This window comes from Lepisma saccharinum, chromosome 25 (assembly GCF_977018435.1).
Source record: "Lepisma saccharinum chromosome 25, izLepSacc3.1, whole genome shotgun sequence".
In the NCBI taxonomy this organism is placed as follows: Eukaryota; Metazoa; Arthropoda; class Insecta; order Zygentoma; family Lepismatidae; genus Lepisma; species Lepisma saccharinum.
In genome coordinates this window covers 23,276,741-23,288,969 of record NC_139253.1, presented here as the reverse complement: position 1 = coordinate 23,288,969, position 12,229 = coordinate 23,276,741, and the positions used below count along the sequence as shown (strand labels likewise).

General features: G+C 40.5%; 1 protein-coding gene across 6 annotated transcripts in view; it reads right to left on the bottom strand.

The window, feature by feature from the left end:
* sm (heterogeneous nuclear ribonucleoprotein L) overlaps positions 1 to 12,229 on the bottom strand; it is a 190,730-nt gene that overhangs the window by 141,514 nt on the left and 36,987 nt on the right. For 4 of the 6 annotated variants that reach the window (XM_083111490.1, XM_083111488.1, XM_083111489.1 and 1 more), the window contains one exon: positions 4,953 to 5,042. The exons of the other annotated variants lie outside the window; for them this stretch is intronic. In XM_083111490.1, coding sequence (XP_082967616.1) covers positions 4,953 to 5,042 — 90 coding nt within the window. The remainder of the gene's footprint in view (positions 1 to 4,952; positions 5,043 to 12,229) is intronic. 6 annotated transcript variants of the gene reach the window in all.

The window sequence follows — 12,229 nt, the reverse complement described above, 5'->3', positions numbered from 1 at the left end:
TAGTATTATATGGGTGTGAAACTTGGTCCCTTACATTGAAAGAGGAACATAAATTGAGAGTATTTGAAAATAAAATCCTTAGGAAAATCTTTGGACCTAAAAGGGATGAGGAGACAGGTGAGTGGAGAAGGTTACATAATTTAGAACTACATAATTTGTACTCATGTCCAGATATTATTAGAATAATTAAATCAAGAAGACTTAGGTGGGCAGGACATGTAGCACGAATGGGAGAGGAAAGAGGAGTTTTCAGGATTCTTGTTGGGAAACCAGATGGTAAGAGACCTGTAGGAAGGCCAAGACGAAGATGGAGGGACAACGTTGAGATGGACCTAAAGGAAATCGGTAGGGATGGAAAAGAGTATATAGAACTTGCTCAAGATAGGAACAGATGGAAGGCCTGTGTTGCTGCAGCCATGAACCTTCGGGTTTAAGAAGGCTAGAGAGTGAGTTAGTTAGTTAGTTAGAGTCTCCTGTAATTGCAAGGTGGAAAGTTTCCTTGCTCCGTCCTTCATGTCGAGGCACTCTGAGGGAAAGTTAAAAACTAATATAAAAATCAACTCCTGATAAGTACCAGAAAATCAAAACATACATCTGATGCAAAACGACTACGATAACGTGATACTGTATGGCGTAAAATCCCACAACTGGTCTGACCATGGATCCAGGACCCGTGTCCTGGTTGGCTTGCAAGGTTTCAATTTTCAGGGTACGTACCTAGAAGAGAGGTTAAATGATAAAAAGATTAAGGAATAGTCTTTTTTGTGCGACCACAACTCGAACCCAGAGACTTGGTAGGCAAGAACGAGTGTCAAAGGTTTTTCACGATATACCACCAAGGCCGCTCGCAGATTTTTTTTTAACGGGAGAGGGGGAGCAGTGCTTATAAGATGAGGAAACGTGGGGTGATGTTTTTCCGGAATTCTCATAAAGCATCCCCAGCTCTTAAGATAATTTGTGTAGGCAATTAATCTGCTATCTTTCAAGGCACCACCCGTGTATGTTTTCACGCTACAATTTCACCTTTGTTGTATTTCCAGATATCTCAAAGGGGGTGGGGGGTTTTTATACCACTGTATTGAACACGAATTTTTGTTTACGCGGTTTTCCGGTTATGAATTTGATTTGTTACTTAGCGTCGATTTTCTTCCACTTTTCGCTTATCACTACGCGAGGTTCAGTGATAAGGAATTTATTAATGGACACACAAAGAACACCCATACTCAGGCCGGGATTCGAACGCGGGACACCTGGAGTCGTAGCGCTTGTGCTAACCACTCCTCCACGGAAGTCGATACGTGCACAAATTGTGCCCTACTCGACTCATTTGTCACGAACACCAGAGAAAGAAAAACTCGTTCTCTGGGACTGGTCTAGGCCTAGTTCCTCAACATCAGCCAACGATTATACCAATTCAAGCATTAAGCCACGAAAACAATCGCAGCAAGAATGCTTTACCTCGTGGAACGCTCGTAATTTGACCACAGTGAGCAACAGACAAAAAAGGGGAGGTCAACATAACGTATACAACAAAGGCGGAATAATTATTTACGACTCCCAGACATTCGTTACGACCAGTTACCTGCTTCAAGTGGAACTAGACAAAATACTTTTGCACTTCACTGAAAACAAAGAAAGGAAGAGAAGAAACAACTGACGAACAATGTGCCATTCAACAGAAACCCCTGTAAGCACGCGACTAAAGCGAACATCAGCTGTGAAACGAACCTGTTAACTTCAACCGTGCGAGTCGTCTATGCTCCGTGGCATAGGTGCGACGTGCAGTCATCATCTTACCAACTGCACTGGTGGTGCCAGTTATCCATTATAACTACACATACACGTGCTTGTTATTTCTTCAACACACGCAACTCTGAGGATGAATGATGAGAGTTCATAAAAAGAATGAAAGAAAAATCTAGAAACAGCGAGGATTCCAGCAGGTTTGACAAACTTATGTCCTAAACTTGTCAACAAAGAACACCACGCGTCCCGATTATTTGTTAGTAACATTCAGGCATATTCCTTTTTTCGTTGTAACAACCAATGTTGATATGTTCCATTAAACTAGTTCATACGTGTGAGGGGAAAAATGCTACAACAATATTGAGGAATTTGCAAGTGTACTTCAGCGGGAGAGTAGCTTTAGTTGGTGCAGTGTATTAATTCGAACTTACAGAAAGTTTGCAGCAGGAGCCTTAAAAGCGAAATGAAAATGCATTTGTCCACTTTATGCACATTAAGGCTAATCGGGGCTGGACCTACAGTTTAAAGTGGAATCCGAACCACTATGTGCCTCAACTGGGTATCAAACCCGAGACCGAAATGAAAATGGATTATTACAGGGGAGCGAGTGTAGGGCAGAAGTTTTATCTTAATGCAGTTCTCGCCACTAAATGGTTCGTTAGCATGTTTGGTGTAAACCTTGTGTCTGGCCGTGCTTAAGAGTCCTTCTAAAGAGCAAAGCAGCAAATTGTTTCCCTCTCGCCTTCTGACATAGGTAGGCAAATTGTCATTCTATTTTATTCTACATACTGTGTTCCTCCAAGGAAAGGAATTATATTGAAGCGAAGCAGATGTCCTCAGCTTGAGTTTTTACTTCAATTCATGGACATCACATTGTGGAAACAGATTGAATGAAAATCGTTATGGGCAATTTGCCGTTGGGACTACCTGCTAAATAGCTGTGTCGGTTGCCTTCCCCTCCCCTCCCCTACGCTGTGAATGGGGCAACCAAGGTTCGAATTCCCCTTCTAAAGGGAACTGCGAGCTTTGACTGGCAGAAAACAGAGCACATGCTGCCTCCACACCTATGTGACGCCTACTAAAGTTTTCCCTAGCAGACGATATAACGTTTAGTGGCGGGAAATGTACCAGAAAGATGTATAGATGATCGCATTTACAATTTTAGACCACCCCCTTCAAACATTTGTCCGGATGTTACGTCTGAAAATACGGCAGCTTTAGTTCGGAGTGCCCTTCTGGATCAAAAAGCATTTAAATTGTGGTAAATATCACTTTCCATGCATCATACAATGCATGGGCAAAACCGGCGAAGGTGGTTAAGTCACCGGCAAATCGGGGTTGTTACAATTACTTTTGAAACACTTTGTAGAACAAGTAAGACCAACTGATCCGGATGTTTGTTTCAAAATGCTGTGCAAATTCAGTTTTTCAAAGTAGACACTTTCGTGAAACTATGGACGAAAATAATCAGTACTACGTTTTCACGAAGAACAAAGACTTCTACCAGCAAACTTCGACAACAAAGCAGAAATAAATGCATGTGATGTGTACATACACACACACGAAGTTTGTCGTCGTTAATGCCCACACTTGCAATGTACAAGATTAAACACTTGGTAACTGCTCCAAGACACGCAGCAGATGGAGAACAACCACTTCCATGAACGAGTTTCCATTGGTTCTTTGGGTCTATAAATGGCAATTATCCTGTAAATGCCCACGGAATTGATGGGTCGTTAGTGAAATGGTAAGGTATGCAACTCCTAAGTACGTGTGTTGTGAGTGACATATACTCGAAAGTGAAGTTCAAAGTTTCAAAACTTCACAACAGTCATCACTGCTCTTGCCCCCACTCCACTCAAATATTTTAACTCTTAAAAAAAACTTTACCCCGCGGCTCAACAGAACGTGAGGCAAGGGCCTACCTACAGACTGCCGGCCTCACCCCCACTTGCCTCAGCAGAAGTTGGAGCTCATGCAACAATTTACGGTCAGCACGACGAACCCCCAGTCGTTGATGTATGTTTCCACGACCGAGTTACGCTACTCATTCATAGCTTCCCCATTTCCTCACGATGGTGGGTGGCCACCGGTCGCATACACTGGCCGAAGAAGAAAAGTTGTTACGCTGATAAGGCAAAATTACCGTTGCCTTTCAAAGGTCTGACTTAATTTATTATTTTTCATAAAAAATAATAGTGATTACGTATAATCTCCACGAGAAATATAAACTGGCAATACAAGCTTGTCACATTCCTATTGCATAAACCGAACAATACAAATATTCAGATAAAGTTATTATTCATACATAAACAAGTGCCCGCTCACACAGTCACGGACTCTTCTGGGTTGCAACGATTCTACTGTTCTATCGTTACAACACAGAAATGTCCGTGACTGTACATAAAGCAACTAAAGTACACTACCTAAATGCACAGCAACGAATGAGTACTGATTGAATATTTATCTTTATTGTTTCCAAACTCCATTATAAATGAAATAACTATTTCACAAAAGTGGATATCGACTGAATCCCACCATACAAAACTGTACTGTATATAACCAACTATATTTATAATGCGTCTGACTGTACAAATCCAGATAAGCTAGTAAAAAAAATATGGTGTATTGTTATTAACTTAAATTATACAAGACTATAACAAATAAACACCTATATTTCTAATGCAGAAACAGAGATAAGCTAGTAAAAAAAAAGTATGATGTATTACTATTAAGTTTAATTAATACCTAGTCTATGAGCAATACAGCTATTCTACATTAAAACTCCAACTCCTAAGCTTCCATGACCTCATGCAGAAGTATTTTTTCATTCTTTAGGATGAATGCATTTACATAATTTCATGTGGAGGAGAAGGGGGCAACACGGTTTCTACCTCACGGATCTTTCCAAACACAAAAGTCCTGATAATAACCCAACGGAACCCAAGACTTCCCTACATTGTTTCGTGTGAATAACTCTGCACCATGTAGTGCGACCTACCTGAAACTATTGCAAGATGAATTCGACAATGTGTTCATAGAAATGGCGATAAGGTTGGTTACTTTCCAAGCAAGCCATTTATGAAAGGGACTTGCCCAGATGGAATACATGGTGCCTGAAATTTGAGAGCGGGAAAAGCTCTGTGAAAGTTGGGAGTGGATGGCTAGCGGATCAATCACGAGAAGTAAATTGGAGGCTTACTTACCCTTGGAAGTCGCCACTGAATTTCCGGAGAACCATACTTCGGGGCGGCCATCTTTCTGCATCATCCTCCCGGAATCCCGAAATTTGATAACTGCAATGTGTTGAATTAATTAGTTGAAACACGGGGAAAGTGATCGAACAGGGTGGACATGTAAAGTTTCACTTTGAATTCCTCCGAGAATAGAGTGGAGGGGAGGTGTGGATGGAATTCTCTTAAAAGAGCTAAAAATGCCAATCCGTGATCTCGTGTCAGAATTCAAAATCTGGATTAAAAGTTTAATACATCTACAAATACTGGCACATGCATAGCATAGCAAAGGGGACATGAAGAGAGAAATATATTACGAACACGCTAAACAGAGAGCGACAACAGGGTGTTTGAAAAGTCAAACAGCGCTCGGCAATAGCACCAAAAGTACATTTTTTTTTGCAGTGAAGATTTTTTTATGGAGATACTGATTCGATGACAGCGAAAACTCAGACATCTATAAATTAATGGTGCAAATTCAGTTTTTTTCGCAATACTTAAATGAATAAAAATATGACAATGGCACAGTTTGGAAGAACTGAATTATGGACTTGAAAGCAACATTAGACATTGTAGTGCAGCAGAATTTAGACTGGCAATGAGAAACCAAATGTACCATGGTAACCAAATTCTGAGTTAGCAATTTCGAATCGTTCTGCATACGGACTGTCTGCTAATGTTAGCGCAATTATTACATAACACCTGCCATCCGTTTCTTGGCCTGCCTCTTGCCACAGAACAATTGTTCACGGATATGGTCATATCTTGCTGCTTGGATGACTTAAGACAATAAGGAGGGAATTAAAGGTGGCTTCTGTTGTTTCACAGCTTGAGTCTGATTTCTAGGACAAGGATAACAATAGCTGTTCCTCGATCTTCATCGCAAGCAGTCTTGTGAATGAATGGACAGTAATGGTGAAATGAGAAACTTCTGGTTCTGCTTGAGGTTCAAAATCCATGAAACTTAATGCGCATTGATGGATTTTCCGAAACTAAACAGATGTTCAACTCACAAGGCCAGATTTGGTCGCAGGTTTGTTTGAGTCCATTTTATGCGCAGATATAGGTAAATCGGGACTGGGCATAGATGGCATTTGCACAGATGGCGGCATATCATTGAGACTTTAAATACATGATTTAAAAAATATGAGACCGTCAAAAGAAATTTGTGAAATAACGGGTTTGCCAATTTTTCTCTTTTCCGAAAGTAGAATGCTGTGTGTTTATGTGGATGAATGATTTGCTCAGGATGGAGGGAGAGTAACTTCTCAGGTAAAATAAAATGCTTCCTTGTGTTGAAGTGAAAGATATGGAAGGGGGTTCAGCTCAAATTTCTAGAAAACTTTGTCTATAACTTAAAACACATTTTTTCCCTTCCTATCCCTTTAGGAGAGTGATCAGGCTAGTTTTAATATTTTATACATTTCTATGAGAGCATGTGCACGTTTGATTTTGGCACTTGAGAGTAGAAATGACTTTGAATTTGATACTGATACTCATCACTGATACTGTTTGGTGTAGCGCATTCTGGACCATTGATCTACCAATACAGGAGACTGTAGCTTATATTGGACGCAGTATCATTACTTAAGTGACATGGACAAGGAATGTAATTGCAAGGCTCATCTGAAACTAGCAGTGGGACAACAAACAACACATTTTGTTGGTCTTTATCTTTGACAGGAAGCTAACGAATTATAAGTTACACGTAGAACCCTAGGGAATCTAATAAGGCTATCCGAGGTATGCGAAATAAAATCTTCGCTTCCAATACATTCTACATGAAATCATGAGTGTTCCTGGCAACTATTCATATACTACAATATACCGTGCGTCCATTTCGATCTGCAGCCGAGAGATCGGGAGAAGCGTGGCGGGCGGCACTGACGGAGATGCCGACATTTGCGGCCTGAAATGCCCGCTTATTTTTATGGACATATACAGACATTTATATAAATATTGCAAAACGAGCACTAACCTGTTATAAGAGTATGGTTTTAATTTTAGTAGCTTAGTGACTGTATGTGCCGATGATTTTGACACGCCCACCTCTTGTGAAACACGGCGTAGAGGTTTGTTTGGAGAACGTTCTAACGCTGCACCAATATCATCGAGTTTTGCTTCGGTTAGAATCCGTAGTTTTTGCTTAGGTGTTTTAAAATTTAACGATACAGTTTCTCGTAATTTAAGGACAAGATGTCTAACCGTATCTCTGTGTGGAGTTGAAACGCATAGGAATTTCTGTACAAATTACCTACACACGTCTCGACACGAGTTTGTTTTCACGTAGGTACGTGTCATACATAAAAAAATCTTTGTTCTAACGTGAATCTTGCGGCTGGCATTCCAATCGTCTCACTGACACGTCACACATACACACTACAATAACACAAACAAGTAACTGCAAGTAACCAAGAATAACACTCTTGCGCACAGTACGAAATTAACACGCTCTTGGTTTACATTGCTCGCCACTATATTTACAACTCTGTCTTCATCTAGTCGCGAAGGAACAAAAAACTCGAGCTCTGAGATTTCGGATTGCAAGGAAGCTCACGAACACTATTGACTTTTAACGGTTTCTTCTACAGCGTAATCTTGATACAGTGTTGCACATTCAAAACCTCCAAACGATCCCCATCGGCACAAAACTCTTTCAAGGATATAAACTTAAGCAGGACGTTACTGGTCAAAACTATGATTAAAATGTTTTATTATCTGTGGCTCTTAACATCGTTTCTAAAGCGTATTTTTTTGTGTATATAAGAGCAGAACTTGGATGAATTACAGAAGAACTTTTGCGTGTTATAACACAGGTTAGTGATCGTTTTGCAATATTTATATAAATGTCTGCATATGTCTATAAAAATAAGCGGGCATTACAGGCCGCAAATGTCGGCATCTCCGTCAGCGCCGCCCGCCACGCTTCTCCCGATCTCTCGGCTGCAGATCGAAATGAACGCACGGTACTATATTACATACATTATATACATAAACATATACTAAAATAAACGTACGACAATATTAAACTTTCTATTTGAAAGGAAATGACCTAGTACATGCCTTACAATGAAATACTCTACTTGATCACAATGACGTCATGACAATCTGACTAGGGAAAATATATTGTAAGATAGTGTTGATTAGCATTAGTACAGGCAAATTAATAAGACTTAGCAGATTAACAAGACTTAACAGCTGAAGGAGACTTAAGAACAGAAGGAAATTGCATATTATGTCAGTACAGCACTTCAAACTGCTGACGTCAGTGTCAAGTAGAAAGATGGTCGTGTCATCAAACATTCTAACAAACGCGCTGTCGCCAAACCGTAAAGTTACTGATTCTGGGGTGCCAAATTTGGAGCTCGCTACGCTTTGAGAACACGAAAATAAAGATTTGGCAACAGCGCTTCCTTCTTATTGGCATCTTTTCTGGGCGCTTGCACATGGGCCTTTCCTCTAACCTCCTTCCTGTTTCACGGGAACAATAGTACACGGTAGCGGCTTTTTGCTGAGTCGAAGGCATACATTGTAAACTTACGACCTACATATATTGATTGGTTTATTAGAAATATCACCCAAATCAAATGTTAAATAAGACCCGGGAAGAACAGCCTAGGAATGTTATAGAGCTTGATGGGCAACTAAAAGTTCCCACCATGTCTGAGTTTATGGTCACATCTCATTTAAAATGGAAACGAGAGGTGAACACATTGAAAAGGAAGTAACTGTACTAATGCCTGATGTTATAAGAAAAACAATATTTTGGGATGTATTTACATTACCTGCCTCTTTTTGTGGTTAGTCGACATTAATAATAAACACTACAACCTGCTGCACTAAACAAGCATGCATGCATGTCATTCACGGTGAATAGATGGTAAAATCATTATCTCATACAGTCAGCTACTGACTGAAATACTTCTCTAAATTTGTAATTTGACAACAGAAAATACAAATATGAAACCTACTGGCTGTATTAAAATAGTTTTAAATTATTGTAAGTACTGTAATTGTAATCAGGTGTTACTATAAACCCTCTTGTGCGTTCATTTCACAATACATAATAACTACAGTTAAATTATAAATTAGTGCTACTAACTAATGATTAGTCCACTAAGAAATATGAACTACACTAAAAGTGTTAACATAGAAACCCATCTAATATTCTACGCAACATTAATATCTTGAACAAACTGTCATAAATTGTATTTTTAAAGATTGATTTAATTCATGTCGATTCACTCTGCTTTACACAATATAAGGTTGAAGAATTGGAATACAACATAAGCAAAGGACATCTTGTATTCCAGCATAAACATAATCCCATCCCTTAAAATGACACACGACGTAGAAGGAAAAATATAGTAATTTTTTTTTAGTTGTCGATTGTGCCTCTGGGTTAATTGCGACGGGGAGGTGAGAGAATGATAAGAAATCAGTAAGACAAAGGGGTATCACCCCATCACTTGCTTGGCCTGAGGTTGATTGATTGATTGATTTAGTTTATTTTACTTCGCATTTTGTGCCTCTTGGCTGATTTGCGAAGATGTGGATGAGTGATGAAATTGATGAATGGAGATTCACAAACAACCACGCCCGAGCGGGATTCGAACCCGGGACCCTTGGCGTTGCAGCGCGAGGTGCTAACAACTCGGCCACAGGGTCCAGCGCTTGGGCTGAGGAAATGCAAAAGTGTCAGAAGAGCTATAGCGAGATGTGAAGCTTTGATCTCCCAAATGAGATCTTTCGTAACTCGTTCGGTGTGTAGCACGACACCGCGTAGTGCAAATCTTGCCGCAATGCAGGTATATAATACGGCGGATTTGCTCGCGACGAGATCTTAGGTCTACGCTGCACTGAAAGACAATCCACACCCTCCTGTTCAGGTCGTGGTGAACGGGCAGCTGAAGACTGAACACCCATAACGAGGCCACACCTGAACACGTCCGGAGTCAAAGTGTGAACCGTCCGGAAATAATCAGCGCGCTCAGGGCGAGCTATTCGCGGCGCAGATCTCACACACACCCGCCTGTACTCTGTGCGTAAGAGAATGGGCTCAGTGGACAGAAAACATCCACAAAGGTCTCTCCTTCAAGCTTCAATGAACGTCACAGAACATTAATTCTGTACAAACTTCCCTCGAAGCACGATCGGAAATATGAACCACGCTTTCCCTTAATAAAAAGCTTTGATACGGCACCAAGACTTGGGGGTTAAACTCTTGTCAAATATTCTCTCGCACGATGCTGCTGACTTAGATAAGTTACACACTGTAAATTTTGAGCATGCTAATGAGTTCGTGCACATCGGGTAATTGTTCATCACGTTCATTCGCTCAGTTTTACACAATTAGAACAAAACCGCGAAACAAGCACGAGAAAAGCTCTTCAGAGAAATTCCAGCTCCTGAGGAAACATTAACTATAAGTGACAAAATACACCGAGAATTATTATTGTGTTTTTTAAAAGAAAATTTCACTGATACTAGAACATTGCGGAAAACGAGTGAATAAGCATTATGTACACTTTGCTCACTATTATCCTTGCCATCGGATTTCAACTGATGATCTTTGGCTCCATGGACGTAATGAGGGTGGAATATACAGGGTGGTGAAATATTATTTCACACATTACAATGGTTGATTACAAAGAAACTATTACAGTTACATGGCTTGTTGCAAAAAAAAAAAAGTTTTCCCCCCTTTCTCCTAGGAAGAGGCTGAGTTGGTATAGAAGACGAACCAGTCACTGGAACTGAAAATGGCTCAATGTATTGTCATGAGACAAAGTCACAGATTGCTGTACAAAGAAATGTTTGCAATCAAGTGGTGGTGGTGATCCATGTTCCCTTCTAAAGATCCGCTGTACAGTAATCGGCCCATGATACCATAAATCACATCGAGCTTTCTCCTATACTAACGCCATTTTTAGTTTCAGCGACTGCTGTACCAACTCAGCCTCTAGGGAAAAATTAACTTGACAAGTTTTTCTTTGAACATACCCATTCAGCTGTAACTAAGTTTCTTTGTAATGCTGGATAAGACTTTATGGTCACCCTGTACATTCGATATGACCAAAATATCAGGATAAAAATCAATATTTCAGACTTCTGGAATAAGGTTACGTAAATATCCAAAATGGAGATAATTTTATTCATGCTCGTCGAAGAGATAGAGGAGAGTGGTGGCTTCAGTTCTCCCACAAAGCTAGTACGGAAAGCTTCCTCCAAACAATAAAACGTGGTGCCACGAGTCACATAGGAGTATGGATGTTGGGCCCCACATTCTCGACCTCTTGACTGTAGAGATAGTGTGATCAGCACCATCCTCCTGAAGCCTTTGATGAGAGGCTTGTTGAGCCGCAGAATCTATTACTCAGGAACAGGGAGAGCTTGCCTAATCGTGACAACGAGGATGATAAACGAAAGGGAGAGGGGGCATCACAAATGTCTAGGCAGAGACTAAAACTCGCAACTTACGGAGGCGAAATAGTGAATCTACCATTGGGACGTGGTCACATCGAGGATTTTTGTTAATTAGCGTCGCTTTTCTGTTACCTTTGGCTAATTGTGCAGATGAGGTTGGGTGATGATATGATGAAATTGACGAGGGAGCACTCGCAAATAACACCCAATCCGGTATTCGAACCAGAGCGGGATCTCTAGCGTCGCAGAGTGGTAGGTGTTTTTTTACGAGTGTCCCTTCATCAATTTCATCATACACTCACCCTCATCGTCGCGATTAGCCAAAAGTGGCAGAAAATCAACGCTAAACAACAAATAATCAAATCAAAGAAGTCCGTTACCATTCTCGCTCACTACCTTTTTGAGTAACACTATCTTAAGAAGAAGCTATAGTGTTGCATAGAATATGCTCCGACATTATACCTGTAAAGCGTAGACTTAAGCTATGTTCACGAGAAACAAAAATAAACCACTATAAAAATAAACACCATCAAGAGAGGGAACCTGGAAGAATGTAAGCTTCTGGTAGTAAAATACTTCACCACGTTCCCAGGTGTTTCCCAGCTCCTTTTCTCACCCCTTGGCAGTCTTCCCACCAACCAATCTCAACGACATTTGACAAGTGGGAGTCTCACAATTAGAACATGTAGATTTTCGTAGCTTAGTCGTCTGAACAGGCAAACCACTTGTCTCACTTCAACTACAACAAACGAACGAATGCCAAACTCAACTCTAGGGATTACATGTGTCAAAACCCAGTAGACTAACATTAACCAACCACTCTA